Source organism: Hyla sarda, chromosome 1 (genome assembly GCF_029499605.1).
Source record: "Hyla sarda isolate aHylSar1 chromosome 1, aHylSar1.hap1, whole genome shotgun sequence".
NCBI lineage: Eukaryota > Metazoa > Chordata > Amphibia > Anura > Hylidae > Hyla > Hyla sarda.
The window spans coordinates 86,878,735-86,902,280 of record NC_079189.1 but is presented as its reverse complement, the minus strand read 5'-3'; the positions used below and the strand labels follow the sequence as shown (position 1 = coordinate 86,902,280).

The 23,546-nt window shown below is 43.9% G+C and overlaps 1 protein-coding gene across 1 annotated transcript in view; it reads left to right on the top strand.

Annotated features, from left to right (window-relative positions):
- The window catches only part of YIPF7 (Yip1 domain family member 7), a 91,916-nt gene extending 77,443 nt beyond the window's left edge, over nucleotides 1–14,473 (top strand). The window contains exon 6 of the mRNA XM_056557305.1: nucleotides 14,071–14,473. Coding sequence (XP_056413280.1) covers nucleotides 14,071–14,233 — 163 coding nt within the window. The 3' untranslated portion in view covers nucleotides 14,234–14,473. The remainder of the gene's footprint in view (nucleotides 1–14,070) is intronic.
- Nucleotides 14,474–23,546: the final 9,073 nt, after the last annotated feature.

The following is a 23,546-nucleotide window of genomic DNA, read 5'->3' as shown; positions in this document are numbered from 1 at the left end:
CTTTGAAGAACCTAGAATATGGCATATTTTCAGTTGTTTCACACTTTTTTGTTATGTATATAATTCCACGTGTTAATTCATAGTTTTAATGCCTTCAATGTGAATCTACAATTTTCATATTCATGAAAATAAAGAAAACTCTGAATGAGAATGTGTGTCCAAACTTTTGGTCTGTACTGTGTGTGTGTGTATATATATATATATATATATATATATATATATTTACACTTTTTAATTCCTTTAAGTAATTAGATTGGTTATACTGATCACTGCTGTGTTATTGTATAGCATTGATCAGTTAAATTGGTGCTCTTCGAGTAGAGTCTGTCTGAGGTCTCCTGCTGCCATGGAAACATAATGTTAACATGTTGCGAAGGGAGGTGATCAGGCACTCGATAGGCGTGGCATGTCATTCAATCTCTTAAATGCCTTAAGGGCACTTAAAGGGTTAAATGTCTATAAAGCAGTTCCTGAGATCGCTTCGTACTGCATGATATAAATGTACGGTATGGTCCATCAAAGCTCAGGCGGCGGTGGTCACATCTAGACGCATATACATCTCCCGGCTGAGTATTGCAACTATTTTTTCTAACCTTGTCATCTTATGACATGAGGAAATGTATGGCGAAGAAATCTGTGTACTACAGTGTGCCCATAATGATGAATAAACCATGGTGGGACACATTATTCATTCTCACTAATAAAACCTATACAGTGACCCCTCGACCTACGATGGCCCCGACAGATGGCCCCATCGCATGTTGAAGGCAGCAGCAACATACGGCCATCGCATTAACGGCTATCCAGCAGCGCTGACTGCTTCAGCTGCCGCCGGATAGCCGTTTAAGGTGCCCCGTGTGGTCCGCTGACGATCACTTACCTGTCCTCAGAGCTCCGGCGCGTCCTCTTCAGGATCCCCTGCATCATCGGCGTTCTCCATCGTCATCATCACGTCGCTGCGCACGCCATCCCGTCATCCAATAGGAGCGGCGTGCGTAGCGACGTGATGGCGGCGACGGAGAGCGCGGATGCCGTGGAAGCAGAGGCCTTGCCGGAGCGTCGGGGACACCTCGGGGACACGGCGACAGTGATGGACGGCGACATCCCGGGAAGCGGTGATGAGCGGTGACGGTCCAGAGCGGCAGGGACAGGGGAGTACAACTTCCTATACTAGTGGTCTTCAACCTGTCCGGGCATGCTGGGTGTTGTAGTTTTGCAACATCTGGAGGTCCGCAGGTTGTAGACCACTGTCCTACACTTTACATTGAACGGATCCCTCAACATGCGATGGTTTCAACAAATGATGGTCCGTTTGGAACGGATTACCATCGTATGTTGAGGGACCACTGTATTGTGATACAGTAGACTGAACATAATCACAAGTACTCTATGCTTGGTTTATTCATCTCTATGGGCATACGTTGCTATACACAGGATCCCCTTTTTTTTGCATTTACAAACTCAGTCCTTCTATATGTGTCCATTGTGATAATAGTTTTTGCAACTATTGCTGCAAAAGGTACTTCCATTATTGGCTACATTGTGCCTATATGTATGTTTCTAACCTGCAGAGATGACATAATCTTTTCTGTTCACACTTTCCTCACTTTACTGTTATTGTAATTGTAGAGAATACATAGAAAACGAAAGATGACTTTCTATATAACTAGATCATTTTGATCCCTACCAGGGCGTATTATACTTCCCCACTTTAAGAAAATGCTGAAAGATATATGGCCTTGACAGTTTTGTAGTAGCGGGTACTGCCACACTATATCAGCCAGCTAATTTATGTGCTTTGCCATTTTCACAGGATTATGGTCATGTGGAAAGAAGAATTATGATCAGGCACATAAAATGTACAATTCCACTTTGGTATTTTTAGCTTAGAAGATGTTATGTTCAGTCATTAAACTATGAACGCCTTCCGTATGGCATTAGCATAGATGTATCCATAACAATAAATGTTAGGACACTTACCATAAATATTATTGGCTTAAGACATAATTTATCTTGATTTTTAAGTAATGAATATTTGTTGCAGCAGATCTCAAAGGTTGTAAAGGACACAAATGAATGGAATATCAGAAAGGGCATGATTTGCATAGCAATCTATTGTGTTGAGATGAGAATTAATAGTTTAGCATAATACTTCTGTTCTCCACCTTCGACAGTCTCAATTTGTTAGAAGGGTCACTTCTCAATAGTCGTATCACAAAGTGCCCTCCTACCTGTATCCCAGCAATCAGTGTTATATGTAGGGAAGCCTGGCAGTAGGTATTTTGCTTCCAAGCAGTGCCACCACAGGGCAAATGAGGCATTACATGTTGTCCATTCAGGTCAATGGTTTGTCTCTGTAATGCAGGACAGAACAGATCTTCCAATCAATAAGAGAGAGATGCATTTCATAGCTGTAATTTTCTCTGACAAAGAGGTGTGGTTCCTGAACAGAGGATCCCCTGTTGTGAGGGTGTGATGAGGGCAGACGGAATAACCATAGGGGCAGATGGCATTAACCCCTTGTGTTTGTGATGCCAGGGCATGGTTCATCCTCTACACCACCCGAAGGTATACCGCTGGATCCTGGGCTGGGCATGGGGCAAATATTGACTCCGACACCAAGTTATGGAACAATGAAGTGTAAGGATCTGGGCTGGTTGCAGGAAGCGGTACTGGAAGTGGATCCCCTGTGTCAGTGAGGGATTGGCATGGACCGTACCGGAGGATCGGTTCTAAGTAGTTACTGGTTTTCACCAGAGCCCGCCGCAAAGCGGGATGGACTTGCTGCGGCAGTAACTACCAGGTCGTGTCCTCCGGTAGCGGCTCAACCTCACTAACTGCTGAGACAGGCATAGTACAGAAGGGACAGGCAGAGGCGTAGTCAGACGTAGCAAAAGGTCAGGGCAGGCAGCACAGATTCAGAGGCGGTAGTCGTTAGCAACGGGTTCGGAAACAGGCAAGGAGTACACAGAAAACGCTTTCTCTTGGGCACAAAGGCAACAAAGATCTGGCAAGGGGAGGAAGGGGCAGGATACATTTATAGGGACAGCTGAAATTGGGTTGGGCCAGGCACCAATTAATGGTGCACTGGCCCTTTAAATTTTACACAGCCACACAGTCGGCACGCGCGCGCCCTATAGTGCAGGGACGTGCGCGCCGGGAACCACGTGACCGGGTAGCAGAGGAAAGAGTCGGAGCGGGTGCAGGTAAGTGAGGATGGGACGCGGGACGTGCGCGGGGACATCCCGCAGTGCGGACCGCGTCCCCACCGGTGACAGAAACAGAGTGTCCCCGGTCAGTGAGTCTGACCGGGGCACTCTGCGGGGACAAAGGTAGTGAGCGCTCCGGTCCAGGAGCAGGGGCTGGAGCGCTCAGCATTACAGGAAGCTTTACTGAGTCAGACAAATGGAATAGTCTATATAGCTTCGCTAGGCCCACGGAGGTGACCAGTGACTTTAGAGACCACAGGGCTTGCTGGGACTTATAGTGGACTTGGAAAATTTCATGCAGGCCACACTGACTTGAGACAGGTTGACTTTGACTGACTTGACAGAGACTGACTATACCCTGTTTGTAGCTTACCAGGCTTTGACTTGGACCTTAGGGGTAGTAGACTTGTGAATCAGTGGCTACGTAGTAGACTTTGGCCTCCTCTGGATTCCAGACACATGTGGTGTCTGTGGTGTTGCAATGGTGTAGCAGGGTCTGGTTGTAGTAACCCTGTGGGGTAAGGTGTTATTAACCCCTGATTGACGCCAGGATGTGGTTGTTTTCTGTATAAGGCCCTGCCGACAACCAACCCAGAAACAGCAGGCAATATAGGAATGTCCACAGCAGGAATTGTACAATAACTGGAACTTTTACTTAAACTTCTTATGAAACAGACTTTACAGTTATGCAGTTTCTCTAGAGGCAAACGGGATGCAGGATACCTCACAGGCTTGCTGGGACTTGTAGTATTGAGATTTATGCAGGCCACTGTGCTACTAATTGTATACTTGAGTTGAGTAGTAGTCACTAGAATTGTAGATAGAGCTTGATAACTCACGTTTTAAAGTGGCTGCAGGTTCCTTAGGCTTTGGCCTAGCTGAGATGAATTTAGTAGTAGATGCAGAGATTATGCTTTCTTTAGGTGGAGGTCTCAAGAGAGCTAACTGAGAGACTACAGCCCCTTATATACTAGGGAGGCTGGACTAAAGCCCATTGGTTGCAAAGCCTGTGGTTCCTGTACCCAGGGAACTCTGGGTACATCACATGACAGTAGATCACATGACCCAGGAAGGTCCTATACATTTTTACAACTTTATATACACTGAACAATATGCACAATACATTTACAATGCATTTATATGAAGCAGTAACTGATGAGAAAGGGGGGGGGGGAGCCCTGCAGGAGAGCCCTATGGACTGCAGGGACTCTTCCTGAGGGGACTTAGGAAGGGTACAGGACCATGTCCTGTACCGGGACACCACACACACACAACGAGGACTTGACCATACTGTATCTCAGCAAAGACTCCAAGAGAGTGAGCTAGCTCCTCCCAGGGCTTATATGGAGGAGATTAGGAGGGGTCCCATAGGTCACCCTGTAGGTCACATGGTCACTGGTACCTCACTGGGTTACAATCACATGACATTTCTTAAAGGCATAACACATTTTATTTACAATACTCTTATTAACAAGCATAGAAGCAGATATACAAAGGAACAGGTGCAGGGGGGCCCAGGGGTCACTGTATTTAGGCTGTCTGACAGGGAAGCAAGGATACAGGGGTGCAACTCCTTTACTGGGCCACCACACATCTCTATTAATAAATGTAGGTTTTCTAAACAACCTGTTCTATATCAATTTTATGTAACTGAACAACCCCTTTAAATTGATAAGCATTTAATATAGGGAAAGCAAACGTGACAGATAGTATTTTGGGTAGTATTTTAGTTAGTCTTTTTAAGGCCAACGGTGCAGACAGAAGCAACCAGGCACCACACCAATGACTCGTGGTTCAGGCAGCATGAAAGTGATGACAAGTTCCCTTTATGGCCGTCCATGTGTAAATCATATCTCTAAATACTGTTAACAAACTAGAGCAGAAACTTAGGCTCTACAGTCACCCCATAATAATGTACAAAAAGTGGACTAGAAATAAAAGATTCAGAAAATAAACAGAGTAGAAAGAAAGAACACATTTAAAATCTGTCCGTAATCAGTAAAAAAAAAAAAAAAAGAAAAAAAAAGTATCTAGGTGACACATTCACTTTGAGGTTAGGATCATTTCAAACTTGAGAAATGTATCAGCAGTATCATTACATTTTTCCCGGAAACACAAAGATGACCGCTCTTCCCTGATAGTACAGGGAGACCAAATGAGGAGGAGATCATGGCACTGATGTCATTTTATTATAATTTTTTCCATTTCGAAGGATTTTTTGTTTGTTATACAAAGCTAAAGCAGAAATACATAGAGAAAGCACAAACAAACATGCAGTAGGTGATTGTATGAACAGGAGATAGTGAAAAAAAGAATGCACAGAACTGTAGGAGACACTTGTGAAAACAGATATAATGCAGCATCCTATTCATGTACAAGAAACATGAATATTGTATGGGATTACATCAATATAACAATTATCGGCCGCTGGGACCCCCAAGATCTCCAGCCCGGCACCCTGGAACATTTATGTTCAGGACAGTGGCTGTGTAAGGCTTCAGGCGGCTGTGGTCGTCATTTCCCCCTCTATTAAATTGGTACCCCAGTGGAAACCTTTTTTTTTTTTTTTTTTTTTTTAAATCAACTGGTGCCAGAAAGATAAACAGATTTGTAAATTACTTCTATTAAAAAATCTTATTCCTTCCAGTACTTATTAGCTGCTGAATACTACAGAGAAAATTATTTTATTTTTGGAACACAGTGCTCTCTGCTGACATCACGAGCACAGTGCTCTCTGCTGACATCTCTGTCCATTTTAGGAACTGTCCAGAGCGGCATATGTTTGCTATGGGGATTTTCTAAAGAAGTATGTGGTAATTTTTTAGAGAAGCATATTAGAAAAACAATTTTTTTTGTCAAGATGTACAACATATAAAAAATGTGTCAGGTCAAGGAGACAGGTACTGCTGGGGATCAGCTACACTCTTTCATGCTGCATGCAGAATACTCCCCCCCCCCCCCCCCCATCTAAAATTGACTCTCTGCAGTCTACAGAGGTGAACTACTAATTACCTCCTGTCTCTTCTACATTTACAACTAAGACTTTTAGTTGTTTCCTAACCTCAGACAGCCAGCATTTGGTATGTTACTCATAGTAATGCTGCTGGCATGTATCCAATCTATGCATAAGGACATTGTGCAGCTCATTTCTCCCATTCGTTCTGAACTGAGCACAAGAGTTCACCACATAGAAGATAAAATGGGAGATTGTTCTACCTCTCAAAGCCATCTGGTGGATGCACTTAACAATTTAGCTGAAGATCTTGAAGAGTTGAAAACCAAAATGATCTTAAAGATTTCTCCTGGTTAAACAGCGATAAAATTTGTGGAAATTTCACTAGCGGAATTGAAGCAATATTTGCAAGTTTGTATTAAGTCTTACTACTGATGATCGTTCCTATGATCCAAGGGGGACATTTATCAAGGTATTTAGAGCCTTTTTTTTTTGTTTACAAACGTCGCACAAAAAGTTGCACATGCGCCCACACATTTTTTGTGAGACTTTTGTAAATAAGCAAAAAGTTACAAACAGCATTAGCTAATCAAATTTTAGTTTTCACTTTGCAGTGGTCAGGTATTAATGATGTGCAAAAGTCACACGTAGGCAAATAAAAGTCGCAAACCCCCTTCAAAAAGTCGCAGGTCTGCTCCAGGTCTGACCTGAAGTACAAAACTCCCGTATGTGAGTAAATTAAAAAAGTTGCCGCTGCTCATCTCCCCCCCTCTCATCTCTCCCCCCCCCCGCCACTCATCTCTCCCCCCCCCACCCCCAATCATCTCTCCCCGCTGCCGCTCATCTCTCCCTCGCTGTCGCGATGAGGCAGGCAGGCAGGCTCCCCGGAATATGAAACGTTTGCGGTAATAACTCAATTATTAATTATGAATTATGGTCATAAAAATATTAATTTTGAAAAATTAATTTTTGGGGAAAATTATCAGAATATCAAAATTATGACCTGGTGAATTGTAGACAAAGCCAATCAATACAATTCACATCTGAATCCAACTATTTCCTCAGATAACAAATTCTTTTTATGACGAGATGACATTAACGCCTAAGGATGTAGTTTTGCAATATACAATAATACACAGGTATTATAAAAGTTTTGCAGATTTATTGGTTATAAGGTTATAAACATAAATGAGTAACAAACACAATGATATACACAATTAGATATATTAGAATCATTATAAGCTTAATTGACTACATAACAGTAGAGAACAATACATGTGAGTAGTAAGTAACTTGTTACTATTAAACAAAAGCTACTAGGTTAGGATTATCATATAAGAAAAAGGTTACATATCACTCTATCCAGAGGAACCTCATGATAAACTACAGTGTAATTTCATATTTCCCGGTCTGAGCTGTGATTGGCCGAGACCGACCACCCAATCACGGCTCACACCAGGAAATATGAAATTAATGCAGGATATGTAGGAGATGACCAGGCAGGGGAAGGGGAGATGAGCTTGGAGGGGGGGGGGGGGGGTGAGAGATATTGCTAAACTACATCTTGCATCATGTAAGTTGTAGTTTAGATATAGGGTGCCACCAGCTGTTGCTTTACTACAACTTCCACCATGGGAGTTGTTGTTTAGGAACAGGGTGCCTCCAGCTGTTGCTAAAGTACAACTCCCATCATGGGAGTTGTCGTTTAGAAATAGCGAGACTCCAGCTGTTGCTAAACTGGAGACTCGCTGTTGCTAAAATACAACCCCCATCATTTGTAATTTAGTAACAGCTAGAGTCTCCTTGTTTGGAAATGGTGGTGTATGGTCGTTTTCCTCAAGGGAGGGCACCATAAATGTACAAACCAATTTCTGTGGGGTTTCTGTGTTTTTTTCTTATCATTTCAGATCCATGTATGTAGAGGGCTTCTTCAAATTCGGTGGACTACGTCGATGACCAGCAATTTTTTTGCTTAATATTAATAAAATGGCTAACGAGGGCTTGTGAGGGAGTGTTTTTTAAATTAAAAGTTTTTAAAAGTGTTGTTTTTTTATTTTATTTACTTTACAGGCTTAGTAGTGGAAGCTGGCTTATAGATGGAATCCATTACTAAGCCGGGGCTTAGAGTTAGCCCCAAAACCAGCTAGCGCTAACCCCCAACTATTACCCTGGTACCCACCACCACAAGGGTTCTGGGAAGAGCTGGTACCAACAGGCTCAGAGCATCAAAAAAGTTTTTTAAACATGTTGTGTTTTTTTGTTTACTTTACAGGCTTAGTAGTGGAAGCTTTCTTATAGACAGAATCCATTACGAAGCCGTGGGTTATTGTTAGCCCCCAAAACAGATAGCGCTAACCACCAATTATTACCCTGGTATCCATCATCACAGGGGTGCTGGGAAGAGCCGGTACCACCAGGCCCAAAGCGTCAAAAATGGCACTCCTGGGCCTAGGCGGTAACAGGCTGGCGTTAATTAGGCTGGTTAGGGACATTAACAATGGTCCTCGCCCACCCTGGTAACATCAGGCTGTTGCTGCTTGGTTGGTATCTGGTTGAGTATGAATATACAGGGAACCCTATGCGTTTTTTTTTTCCCAAAAATAAAATAATGAAAATACAGGCAACCCTATGAGTTTTTTTTCATTATTAGCCAAATACCAACCAAGCAGCAACAGCCTGACGTTACCAGGGTGGGCAAGGACCATTGTTAATGTCCCTAACCAGCCTAATTAACCCCAGCCTGTTACCACCTAGGCCCAGGAGCGCCATTTTTGACGCTTTGGGCCTGGAGGTACCAGCTCTTCCCAGCACCCCTGTGATGATGGGTACCAAGGTAATAATTGAGGGTTAGCGCTATCTGTTTTGGGGGCTAACAATAAGCCCCGGCTTAGTAATGGATTCTGTCTATAAGAAAGCTTCCACTACTAAGCCTGTAAAGTAAACAAAAAAACACAACATGCTTAAAAAACTTTTATTCCAAAAAACACTCCCCCACAAGTCCTTGTTAAACATCTTATTAACATTAAACAAAAAAATGTGGTTCATCGTAGTCCACCAAATCAAGTCCACAGGATACACCGATCTCAAATGAGAAGAAAAAAAAAAGTTAGTACATTTAGGAGTAAAAAGTGGCAACATTTTTTTTATAAACGGTCACAGCTGGGGTTACAAAGTGGTGTTCTGAAATAATTTATTGGTTTTAATGTGTTTTCAATCATGAGTTTTTAAAGCTTGAAGAATTACATTTATTCAACCGGTTAAAGGAGTACTCCGGTGGAAAACATTTTTTTTTTAATCAACTGGTGCCAGAAAGTTAAACAGATTTGTAAATTACTTCTATTAAAAAACATTTGTCCTTCCAGTACATATTAGCAGCCGTATGCTACAGAGGAAATTATTTTAACATTTATTTTTTGTCTTGTCCACAGTGCTCTCTGCTGACACTTGATGCCCTTATCAGGAACTGTCCAGAGCAGGAGAAAATCCCCATAGCAAACATTTGCTGCTCTGGACAGTTCCTGACACGGACAGAGGTGTCAGCAGAGAGTACTGTGGACAAGACAAAAAAAGAAATTCATAAAGAAAATAATTTCCTCTATAGCATACAGCTGCTAAGAAGTACTGGAAGGATTAAGATTTTTAATTAGAAGTAATTTACAAATCTGTTTTACTTTATGGCACCAGTTCATTTAAAAAAAAAAATCCACCGGAGAATCCCTTTAAAGAAAGAATAGGTCTTTAAAGGGGTACTCCGCCCCTAGACATCTTATCCTCTATCCAAAGGATAGGTGATAAAATGTCTGATCGCAGGGGGGTCCTGTCGCTGGGGACCCCACGATCTCTCCTGCTGCAACCCCATACATCAGCAGCCTGGAGCTATGTTTTCTCCATGGCTGATGACGGGCGATACAGGGGACAAGGTATCATGATGTCCCGGCCCACCCCCTCATGACATCACGCACCGTCTCTCAATGCAAGTCTATGAGGGGGAGTGTGGTGGTCATCCCACCCACTCCCATAGGCTTGGATTGAGGGGGCGGGGCATGATTTCACAAGGGGACGGGGTGGCATCACAAGGGGGCAGGGCCGGGACATCACGATACCCCATCCCCTGTATCGCCAGTCATCAGCCACGGAGCAAACATAGCTCTAGGGTGCTGATGTATGGGGTTGCAGCAGTTGGGGGTCCCCAGTGGCAGGACCCCCGTGATCAGACATCTTACTGCTTTCTGATGACTCACGTCCCAGGAGCTGTGCAGCTCCTATGGGGATATTTTCCGGGACGTGACATCATCATTGAGCAGTTAGACAGAAAACTTCAGAAGCTAATAACTATTGGAAGGTTTAAGATTTTTTAATACAAGTAATTTACAAATCTGTTTAACTTTCCGGAGCCAGTTGATATATATAAAAAAAAGTTTTTGCCTGGATAACCCCTTTAATTTACCCAATCATATGGTTTATACATATATATATTTGTAGAAGACATCTGTAATTCTAGGCCTTAGTCCCAGACTAAAGCCTTTACTGAAATAGAAGAACTCTTTGGCATCTTGCATAGAAAATAAGACAAAAAAGTGTCTTTTTTTCTTCTCAATGCAGAAATTATATTCTCTCATTGATGTATTTCTTATTAACATATCTCTATTACATAACACCATAAATTTTACTATTGATTAGATTAAAATGATCAGACCATGCAGGCTATCTAAAGAAGTAACTTACGCCAAAACCAATTCATCACTATGGTGTAGCAATTCATTCTTCATGGCAAATTCTATATATCAGAATGAAATAGATAGCACCCTCGGGGAATACTTTCACATCAACTTAAACTCAGTGAAGAGCCCTTTACTTTATGGAATGCTCATAAAGCATTTATTAGGGGCATATTCATTAAATTGGGTCACAAAGCTAAAAAGATAGGAAGAAGCAAAATGCATCAACTTTCTAGCTGAGATCTAAACCCAACCCCACAATAATAAAACCACCATGACAAATGATCAAACTGTACAACATAGCAGCCTGTGATACATCGAAAAGACTAATGTAAAGGGTCAAAGAATAGTTTTACTACCAAGACAACAAGGCTTGTAAACTGCTAGGTCATTGTCTAAAAAGCCAAACAGCTACATCCAGAATTACATCCAAGATCCCAGATTTTGTTAACAATCCTCAGCTGAACACAAATGTATTGAATATCACTTATTATACAGTTTAACCTGCTATCTAATCCATTTTAGGTTCCCACTTCTCATATTAATGCCTTTAGAGAAGTTGAAACTTGTTTGCAAGACAATTACTAAAATAAGGAATGTTTCCAAAAAGAAATGTTCTCCGCTGTAATCATCCTTTCCGAACCTGGCAAAACCCCACATGTGCCCAAAAACTTTAAAGGGAACCTGGCACATTTAAAATGCAGTCCAATCTGCATGCATCATATTATGGAGCAGGAGGAGCTGAGCAGATTGATATATAGTTTGGTGGGAATCTCTTTAATATTACTTGTAATTTTTTCATGTAAATCTCGGCTCATCCTGGGCCTAGTAAAGTGACTGGTCCTGTTCAATGATTGACAGCTCTCTGTAGCCACACTTACACACTGATAGCTGTCAAGTACTGAGCACTTGACTACTAGCGATACCGAGAGGGTGCTCCGCAAGTAGTGAGAATAATCCGTAGCACTCTAAGTTGAAAGAAAGTTTTTGTTCTTTTGCGTGGAAAACATGAATAATCACAAACAGTTCATGGTCCATACAAAGGACAATTGTAATTCCTGACTTGAGATATATGTATATATATATATATATATATATATATATATATATATATATATACGGTATAGGTCACAGCAAAAAGTAAGCGGACTCCCATATGCAAAAGGCTGTGGTCTTTATTTAGGTCATCAGCAGTGCCACGTTTCGGCTACAATCTAGCCTTTGTCAAGCATGCTTGACAAAGACTAGATTGTAGCCGAAACGTTGCACTGCTGATGACCTAAATAAAGACCACAGCCTTTTGCATATGGGAGTCCGCTTACTTTTTGCTGTGACCTATACCGTATGGATGTTGTGATTCTGGACTGGTTACCCAGATGGTCATGAGCATAGGAGCTGGGACTGGTGCTGTCTTCCTATCTGGATATATATATATATATATATATACACCGTATTTATCGGCGTATAACACGCACTTTTTAGGCTAAAATTTTTAGCCTAAAGTCTGTGTGCGTGTTATACGCCGATACACCCCCAGGAAAGGCAGGGGGAGAGAGGCCGTCGCTGCCCGCTTCTCTCCCCCTGCCTTTCCTGGGGTCTAGAGCGCTGCTGTCGGCCCTTCTCTCCCCCTGGCTATTGGCGCCGCTGCCCGTTCTGTCCCCCTGACTATCGGTACCGGCGCCAACAGCCAGGGGGAGAGAAGGGGCAGCGGCACCCATTGCCGGCGCCGCTGCCCCGTTGCCTCCCCCCATCCCAGGTGGCATAATTACCTGAGTCGGGTCCGCGCTGCTCCAGGTCTCCGGCGTGCTATGCGCTGCTATGCGCTGAATGGCGCGGCGCATGACGTCAGTGCGCCGCGCCGTGCATAGCAACGACGCTGGGGACGCACGACGGAGGCCTGGAGCAGCGCGGACCCGACTCAGGTAATTATGCCACCGGGGATGGGGGGAGGCAACGGGGCAGCGGCGCCGGCAATGGGTGCCGCTGCCCCTTCTCTCCCCCTTGTTGTCGGCGCCGCTTCTCTCCCCCTGGCTATCGGCGCCGGCACCGATAGTCAGGGGGACAGAACGGGCAGCGGCGCCGATAGCCAGGGGGTGAGAAGGGCCGACAGCAGCGCTCTAGACCCCAGGAAAGGCAGAGGGAGAGAAGCGGGCAGCGACGGCCTCTCTCCCCCTGCCTTTCCTGGGGGTATATCGGGGTATACACGCGCACACACGCACCCTCATTTTACCATGGATATTTGGGTAAAAAACTTTTTTTACCCAAATATCCTTGGTAAAATGAGGGTGCGTGTTATAGGCCGGTGCGTGGTATACCCCGATAAATACGGTATATATATATATATATATATATATATATATATCAATAGTAAGCAGCACATCAAGTCAAAAGTCCCAGGGGTGCACGCCAATTGGATCTCGGTGCTCCGATCCCGCTTTAGATAAAAATGATAATAGGCAGCACACAAAAATTTGTGCAAAAGAAAGTGTTCTTTATTCCATATACGAGACAACGTTTCAGCGATCTCACATCGCCATTTTCAATTTTCGATTTGAAAAAGGCGATGTGAGATCACTGAAACGTTGTCTCATATATGGAATAAAGAACACTTTCTTTTGCACAAATTTTTGTGTGCTGCCTATTATCATTTTTATATATATATATATATATATATATATATATATATATATAAACTAGAAAAAATGTATATAGACTTGCATTGAAAGTCCGTCCAGGTCCCATGACATAGAGTCTGGAGAGAACATGCTAAGCGCTGACTTCTTCCGACTCGCTCTTGTGATATCATAAACATTTAGACCCGAGCCAACCTATCCAAACTGTTTATATGTCACTATTATTTGATAATAACTCTGCTTTGACTAATAGTTTGGGGTTCTGGTCCTGAACCCCCCTTCTGTGATGTCCTTACTAGAGGCTCAGTTATAGGGGTATAAAAATGTTTACATAGGGTTTCAAGAGATTAAAGTTATAGTCAAGTAAAATAATAAAATTTCAGTAAGCAACATTATGTGCATGAATTTTTTGGAAGAAATCTTGCAGACAAAATACAGTTAGAGCCTGCTATATCTTGAGCTGGAGACCTAGTAATGAGGTATGGGTTATCACAAGGTTGATGTCATATTTATAACTATTTTTGTATATATTTATATCTTTGTTTTCTATTTTGTAGGGGAATCTTTGGTTCAGTCTTAGCTGCTGCCGTAATTCTGTGGTGCAGTTTTTCAGCTTCAAAAATATTCATCACTACCTTGGCAATGGAAGGACAGCAGCTCCTGGTGGCATATCCTTGTGCTTTACTTTATGGACTTTTTGCATTGCTAACTGTGTTTTGAAATATGAATTTTTCTTTGGATCAAGAAACAACAAAACCTCATCTCTTCTAACCCTTATATTTTCCATTTTCTCAATGCTCTGAGATGCTACATGATATGTATAATAATCTGATGGTGTTATAGGCTGTAATTGGAAGTGTGTCCTGTTCTTGTCTGTGAAACAATATTTGGGGGTTTATGGTATCAAAACTCTCACACTAATTTTACACTCATTACAAAATAATTATAAAAAAGGACAAACCCCTGAGCCTCATTGCCGTAATATCTCTGCTCTCCATCTACACTTTCCTATGAGACTTATTGATGAATACTGAAGATATTACCTGATTAACAATCAAAATTGAGCTCTCTGATAATAATACATAAAAGCTGCAGAAGATTTAAAGCACCTTTTCCTTTAGCATCCAGAGGCTCTTTGACCTCTTAAAGGGGTACTCCGGTGAAATTATTATTATTTTTTTTTTCAAATTAACTAGTGCCAGAAAGTTAAACAGATCTGTAAATTACTTAAAAATTTTAATCCTTCCAGTACTTACTAGCACTGCTGCTATATGCTTCACAGGAAGTTCTTTTCTTTTAAAATGTATTTTCTGTCTGATCACAGTGCTCTCTGCTTACACCTCTGTCTATCTCAGGAACTGTCAAGCAAATGGAGGACTTCTAACAAGAGCTGCAGGTTGAAAGAACGATGCTGGCTGAACGACCACAGGTAAGATTTATGGTTTATTCTAAAACAAAGCGACGAGTTTCACCGCGCATGCGGGGTGAAACGTGTCGTATTGTTTTAGAATAAATTATACATCTTACCTGTGGTTGTTCCAGCCAGCACCGTTCTTTCAACCTGCAGCTCCTGTTAGAAGTCCTCCATTTGCTTGTTCTTGTTCACGGGAAGACCATGGATGGTGGATGGAACCTTCAATCTCACTAACTCAATCCATTGTTGTGTGTGTATGTTGACACAGCCACCTGCGGTAAGCACAATTTCCCCCATATTGGGATTACCCACTGGTGGTAGCTCCCTATGAAGCACCTTTTTGTGTTTTATTTCGGGAACTGTCAAGAGCAGGATGGGTTTGCTATGGGGATTTACAAATCTGTTTTACTTTCTGGTACCAGTTGATTAAAAATAAATTATTTTTCACCGGAGTACCCCTTTAATGACTACCATTTTACATAAGGTTCCTTATTCAAACCTGACACCTTTTTATAAAGTGGTGCGGGTCTCCCATTCTGGAATTGAAGGCGCTCAGGTGTCAGAAACTGGTAGTTTAACCCAGTGTTTGCCAACCAGGGTGCCTCCAGCTGTTGAAAAACTAAAACTTTCAGCATGCCCGGACACTGGTTTAGCCCCTTACATGTCATGGTCAATCATGCCTAAGACATGTAAGGTGTACATGTATACTGTTAACCCCATCGGCTTCCCGGGAACATGATCGCTGTTGCCAATGGGTTTCTATCTACCTAATGAAGGCCCCCAAGCCTGCCATGGATGTTTGCATTCATGTCTGTGCTTCTGGGACATAAGTACCCAAAAATGTTACCAACATAGAAACATAGAAAGTAGAAAGGAATGAGCACAGCACACAGATGAGCACCTCTTCCCACTTGCTTCCCTTTTTAATGGCTCCTTTTTCCAATTTTGCACAGTTCAGGGTCTAGAAAATTATTTAAACCCCTGATAAGATTACTGTTCTGTACTAGTTACACTTTTACAGAATATAATTCTTCAAGGCATAGAGCCAAAATGAAATGCTAAGAAATTTTGTGAAGCTGCAGAATTGTGAATTCAATACTAAGGATCATTACATGATAAGTAAAACAATGGCCCTGGTTTACTAAGAGTGGGGTGTAGTTTTCTTTGTGGGTTTTTATTTCCCAACAGATATTTTTTTATGGTATTTACTAATGTTTTCCTAAATGTTGCACTTTTCCCTACATTTTGCCTTTTTACACATGCTCTGATCTATAGGGTTTTCCTCAGCTCGAATCCACCACATATTCTGTGGAAACCTTAGTAAATATGTTGGTATTTTTTGAAAATGTTGGGAGCACACCCCCTTTTTGGTGACCGCACCTCCTTTTCCCAACTACTAGAGATGAGCGAATCGAAGCTGACTTATCCGAATATCGCAATCGCAATTCTATCTTGCAAGCTCCATTTAATGCGGTCCAGGCTCCAAGGCATCTAAAATGGCAGATCCAAATGTGAGGACATGGGGCAAGGAACTCTGGGAAGGCAAGGCGGGTAGGCGGGATGACCCTGAATCACATGCAGGATGCAGCCTATCAGCAGCCAGTCACCGCTGTGATGTCACAGCCCTATATAATCGTCAGCCATATTGCGGCCAGTCACTTCATTCATTACACTGCAGAGAGATAGGAGGGAAAGCCTGGGAGTGTGTGTTACACAGAAAAGCTTTTTCCAGCAGCGTTTCACCTCCTAGTCACATCAGCATTCTGGTGGACAGAGAACAGTAATTTTTTTCCACTGAAAAGGATTTTTACTGCAGCCATTAACCTCCGAGTCACTTATTTACAGCATTGTATTACAGAGAGTGGCAGAGAGCTGTGTGTTGCCTCATACATTTCTACAAGCTGCCTCTACTTCATAAACCTTAGCAGAGGAGACAGGAATACTTTTTCCAGCACAATTCTGTGTCTTTGTTCCACAACAAATCATCTGCTGGTTATACTAGTCTTTAGATGGTATAATACCCAGCAATCCATTCCTAATAGTCTTTGACAGAGTGCAATTTTGGGTTTAGTACATAGCTTTTGTGTGCGCCAGCACTGTTGTATACTGCTGGTGTTGTGCAAAAATAAGTTTTTTTTTTGCATACTGTAGCGCATTTTTCTGCCCTCATAAGTGCATACCACATACCTACATCTAATAGTGTACTATTTTGTACCTGTTAATCTGTCAAGGGCCTAGATACTATTAAAGGACAGCCAAAAGTAATCACCGGCTGGTGTTTTACTCCAATACGTTTTTTTAAGCGTACTGTAGCACATTTTTCGGCCCTCATAAGTGCATACCACATACATATATCTAAGTTGTGTACCATTTTGTACCTGTTAATCTGTCAAGGGCCAAGATACTGTGAAAGTCCAGGAAAAAGTACTCACCGGCTGGTGTTGTACTCAGATACTTTTATAAGTGTACTGTAGTGCATTTTTTTGCCCTCATAAGTGCATACCACATACGTACATCAAAATAGAAAATAGTGTACTATTTTGTACCTCATAATCTGTCAAGGGCCAAGATACTGTGAAAGTCCAGGCAAAAGTGCTCTACGGCTGGTGTTGTACTCAGATACTTTTTAAAGTATACTATAGCAAATTTTTCTGCCCTCATACGTGCATACCACATACCTACATCTAAGTAGTGTTCTATTGTACCTGTTAATTTGTCAAGCGTCTAGATGCTGTGAAAGGACAGCCTAAAGTACACATCTGCCGCTGTTCTAGACAAATACTGTTTTAAACATAGTGAAGCATATTGTACTCCCCTCATATACGCACTAAGTATGATAGGCAGAGAAGTGCCAGGACGTGCACAGAGGAGTGGAAGAGGCCTAAATTCATCAGGCAGAGGTCACAGCAGACTAGGGGCGAGTGGCAACAGGAGTTGCAGCGAGAGGCCTGAACTCCCGGTATCAGCTCGCAGTCGTGTCTCTACCAGCAAGCCATCTGGCATCAATTGGTTAACATGGTCATCCACTTCATCACAAGTGACATCTGATACCCCCAGTCAACAGTCAGTGGGTTCCTCAGACAAAACCCTCAGTTGACATGGCCCGGGAGCAGTCCCTGTCCTCCCATTGCCACTGTCCTATGCTGTCCCCTACCCTAAAGAAGGATCTTATGCTGTGGGTTCTGCTCCACTATTCAGTGAAAACGACCTAATAGAGGACAGTCAGCAGCTACTGCCCAGCCAAAAAGTGGAGAAGACATCCACTGCTTCCTCTGCTAGGTGGGCAAGTAGTAATGAGGAGAGTGATGTGGGAGGCGGTGTTGCCAGTGTTCAGGATCCTGAAGCAGACACTGTTGAGGAACCTGAGCAGACATCAGTGACGTGCAGACACAACTCGATGATGATGAAGCCGATCTCACTCGGGAGCCGGGTGCAGAAGGGGCTTAATCTTCATAAGGAGAAGAGGGTTGCCCGTGAGGCAGCAGCTGAGCCAGAAAGGTGGTAGGATGGTTGGCAGTCAGCATGATGGCAGAAGTGGAAAGTCTGGAGCCAAACGCAACCAGGGGAGACCATCTGCTTTGCGGCAGCCTACCTTCTCGGGAGGTAGTCGAACAGGGGTTCCTGGAGACGGTGGCAGTAGCAGTCAATTAGTGCAGACTGTTGGTGGGAAAATCAGCTACTCGGCGGTGTGGCAGTTTTTCATCAAGCATCCGGAGGAGATTAACTTAGCCACATGCAAGATGTGTCGGCAGAAGGGGAAGCGTGGCCAGTGTTCCAATGTTGGCACCACGGCCCTGCGTCAACATATGCTTCTCCACCAAAAAGCAGCCTGGGAGAACCGTGGCTCCGATGTAGTGGTCCAGCCTGCTGCATCACCCAGTGGCATGCCGCTCCCTCTTTCAGCTATCCAAGGCTCCACCACCTCAGCCGAAGGGAGCTGTGTGTCATACCCTCCTTCTGTCACTCGAGATTCTCCTGCTCCTCCATGTCTCTTGGACATGGCTTCGCCAATGGATTGTTGGCAGAATGACTGACTAAAAGTAGGAGGAGCAGGAGAATCTGGAGCGACTCAGCACCTTTCAGAGAACTGATGGCTTGTGCCAAGCCGAGGGGGAGAGTGCCAAGCCATCATGTCTTTGTAAAGAAGGCAGTACCAGCCCTACACAATTTTGTGGAGGAGAAGGTGGGACAGTCCTTGAGCCTGTCGGTGTGTGCCAAAGTGCACGGCAGCTCCGACGTTTGGAACTGTAACTATGGTCAGGGACAATACATGTCCTTTACAGCTCACTGGGTGAATGTGGTTCCTACACAGCCACAACACCAACTTGGACAGGTCCTGCTGCTTCCGTCTCCACGCTTTCAGGCCGTTGGTCCTATGACAGTGTGCGACTACACCTCCTCATCCTCCACCGTGTCCTCAGCCTCCACTGCCCAGACAAGTCTCAATGCCCCTTCAGCATACCATGTGTGCAGGGCACGGCGGTGTCACGCTGTTCTTCACATGGATTGCCTTGGCGAACAGAGTCACACAGGGGAGGAACTGCTAAAAGTAATTTGTAAAGAAATTGGAGCATGGCTAACTGGACGAAAACTGGAAATGGGAACCATGGTGACTGACAATGGGAGGAACATCTTGTCTGCGCTGTGACTGGGAAGGCTGAGCCATGCGCCCTGCAAGGCACACATGTTCAATCTGGTTGTCAAGCAGTTCCTGAAGTGTTCCCCCCATTTGCAAGACATCCTGACAATGGAAAGGAAACTTTGCATGCACTTCAGCCACTCGTACACTGCAAAGCACACCCTCCTTGAGCTGCAGTGTCAGACCGGTATCCCCCAACATAGTCTGATTTATGACATTGCCACACGTTGGAATTCCACCCTCAATATGTTGGACCGACTGTACGAACAGAGAAAAGCCATCACCGATTTCTTGATGATCCAAGTGGATAGTGGGACGCCCCTTGTGTAACTTCAATGTGAACCAATGGCAGCTCATGTGCGACACTTGCCGTTTGCTCAGGCCCTTTGAGGAAGCCACATTATTAGTAAATCGCAAGGATTACGGGATGAACGACGTCATTCCACTGCTTCATTTCTTACAACACGTGTTGTAGCGATGGGTGGTCAGGGCACTGGAGACTTGGCACCTACATCTCACGGCCACATGAGCCCTGTGGGGGCTGAACTGGAGGAGGGGGAGGGGCACAGTGGAGCACAGTTCAGTTTTTGCCAAGTGGACAGTTTGTCTAGCAACCAGAGGAGGAACAGGAGCAACCAGAGGAGCTAGAGGGTTATGTGGAAGGCGATACAGAGGACCCAGACACACCGTGGCAGTATGCAGTGGAGATAGAGGCAGGGAGTTCCACCAAGTCACTTGCACAAATGGCACGATGCATGCTCACTTGCTTGCGTAGTGACAGCCGAATTGTCACCATTTTGCAGCGGGATGACTTCTGGCTCTCCAGCTTATTGGACCCTTGCTACCGCCACACGCATTGCCACACGCGACTGTACGAACAGAGAAAAGCCATCACCGATTTCTATATGGTCTCTTCATGCTTCAGCCACCACCAGTCTGTGCCATTCAACCACTATATGATCTCCTTATGCTTCAGCTACTTCCAGGCTGTGCCATTCAGACACTATATGGTCTCCTTATGCTGCCAGAAACTCCAGGCTGTGCCATTCAGCCACTGTATGTTTTACTCATGCTGACGCCAACTCTAGGCTGTGCCGTTCGGCCACTATATGGTCTCCTGAGGCTGCCAGAAACTCCAGGCAGTCTTTTAGCCACTATGTGGTCTCCACACGTTGGAATTCCACCCTCAATATGTTGGACCGACTGTACGAACAGAGAAAAGCCATCACCGATTTCTATATGGTCTTTTCATGCTTCAGCCACCACCAGTCTGTGCCATTCAGCCACTATATGGTCTCCTTATGCTTCAGCCACTTCCAGGCTGTGCCATTCAGACACTATATGGTCTCCTTATGCTGCCAGAAACTCCAGGCTGTGCCATTCAGCCACTATATGTTTCACTCATGCTGACGCCAACTCCAGGCTGTGTCATTGTGCCGCCATGTGACATGTGACTTCTTGTTAGATTTTATCCTTTGTAACCACACACCGGGGCCCGGGACATTAAAATTTGGGAATATAATCTTAAATTTCAATTTCAAAATCTTAAATTTCAATTTTAAAATTCATTATTTAATCTTAGGGATTGTGAAGCCCTATTGTCTACTCATGCTGCCACCAGCTCAAGGCTGTGCCATTCAGCCACTATATGGTTTACTTCTGCTGTTGGGCCTGGGACATTACCTAAAAATATTTTATGGTAGCACTAGCTACCATAAAATTTCAATTTCAATTTTAGAATTCAACTTTTAATCTTAGGGATTGTGAAGCCCTATTGTCTACTTATGTGCTGCCATCTCAAGGCTGTGCCATTCAGCCCCTATGTAGTTTACTGATGCTGCTGGGCCTGGGAGATTACCTAAAAATATTTTATGGTAGCTCTAGCTACCATAAATCTTCAATTCCAATTTAAAAATTCATCTTTTAATCTTAGGGATTTTGAAGCCCTATTGTCTACTTATGCTGCCGCCAGCTCCAGGCTGTGCCATTCAGCCACTGTATAGTTTACTGATGCTGTTGGGCCTGGGACATTACCCAAAAATATTTTATGGTAGCACTAGCTACCATAAATCTTCAATTTCAATTTTAAAATTCATGATTTAATCTTAAGGATTGTGAATCCCTATTGTCTACTAATGCTGCCGCCAACTCAAGGCTCTGTCATTGTGTCGCTGTTACGCCGAGCGCTCCAGGTCCCCGCTCCTCCCCGGAGCGCTTGCAGCGTTTACCTTGTCGCAGCGTCCCGGTCAGACCCGCTGACCGAGAGCGCTGCGTTAGTGTCTCTGGCGGGGATGTGACCCGCGATGCGGGACGCGCCCGCTCGCGGTTCGCATCCCAGACTGCTTACCCGACCTGTTCCCCGTTTGTCCAGTTCCGGCGTGCGCGGCCCCGCTCCCTAGGGTGCGCGCACGCCGGCTCTCTGCGATTTAAAGGGCCAGTGCGCCGCTGATTGGCGCCTGTCCCAATTAGTAACTTCACCTGTGCCTCAGCCTATATTTCCTCACTTCCCCTTCCCAGTATTGCCGGATCTTGTTGCCATTGTGCCAGTGAAAGCGTTCCTTGTATATCTTAGTCGTCAGTCGGGGTTGAGTCGCTATGGGGTGGAACGACCTGGGGGTTACCTGCCGCAGCAAGTCCATCCCGCTTTGCGGCGGGCTCTGGTAAATACCAGTAACTCCTTAGACTCCGTTCCCCTGGTACGGCCCACGTCATCACCCCACTGACACAGAGGATCCACCACCAGTATCCTCACAGTACCCGGATCCTGACAGTCGCCATGTTACATGTGACTTCTTGTTAGATTTGGTCCTTTGTAACCACACGCCGGGGCCCCAGACATTAAAATTAGTAATCTTAAATTTCAATTTCAAAATCTTCAATTTCAATTTTAAAATTCATCTTTTAATCTTAAGGATTGTGAAGCCCTATTGTCTACTCATGCTGCCGCCAGCTCCATGCTGTGCCATTCAGCCACTATATGGTTTACTTATGCTGTTGGGCCTGGGACATTACCCAAAAATATTTTATGGTAGCACTAGCTACCATAAAACTTCAATTTAAATTTTAAAATTAATCTTTTAAACTTAGGGATTGTGAAGCACTATTGTCTACTCATGCTGCCTTCAGCTCCAGGCTGTGTCATTGTGCCACAATATTGTCTCCTTAAATTAAACTTTTAAAATTTTAATATATCTAAAATGTTTAATTTAAAATTTCAAAAATATCTTTAGTGAGGCCCTATGGTCTTGTCAGGCTGTTGCCTCCTCCAGACTGGGTCATTCTGCCACTATATGGTCTCCTCATTCTGCCGCCAATTCCAGGCTGTATCATTCTGACATTAAATCTTAACCTCTTAAGGGCCCAGCCCATTTTCACCTTAAAGGGGTACTCCGGTGGAAAACATTTTTTCTTTTTGATCAACTGTTGCCAGAAAGTTAAACAGAATTGTAAATTACTTCTATTAAAAAATCTTTACCAATCTAGTGTTTATTAGCAGCTTTATGCTAGAGAAGGAAATTCTTTTCTTTTTGAATTTATTTTTTTGTCTTGTCCAGAGTGCTCTCTGCTGACACCTGATGCCCGTATCAGGAACTGTACAGGGCAGGAGAAAATCCCCATAGCAAAACTATGCTGCTCTGGACAGTTGCTGACATGGACAGAGGTGTCAGCCGAGATCACTGTGGACAAGACAAAAAAGAAGTTAAAAAATAATAGAATTTCCTCTGTAGCATACAGTAGTGTGCCATCAGAGCGGGTATATAGTACGGCGGGGGCCATAGTCACCCCAAGGAGAACTCGTCTGTCCATGAAAAATGTGGAGGGACTTACCTTTGTGAAGATGAATCAGGCATGGATCAGCCAGGATTTCCAACCAACAATGCCTGATGCATGAGGGTAGATTGACCATGGTCACAAATATGGATAGTGCCAAACAGATTTAAGGCGCTGCTCCCCAGTTACAAACATTCCTCTGCATCAGA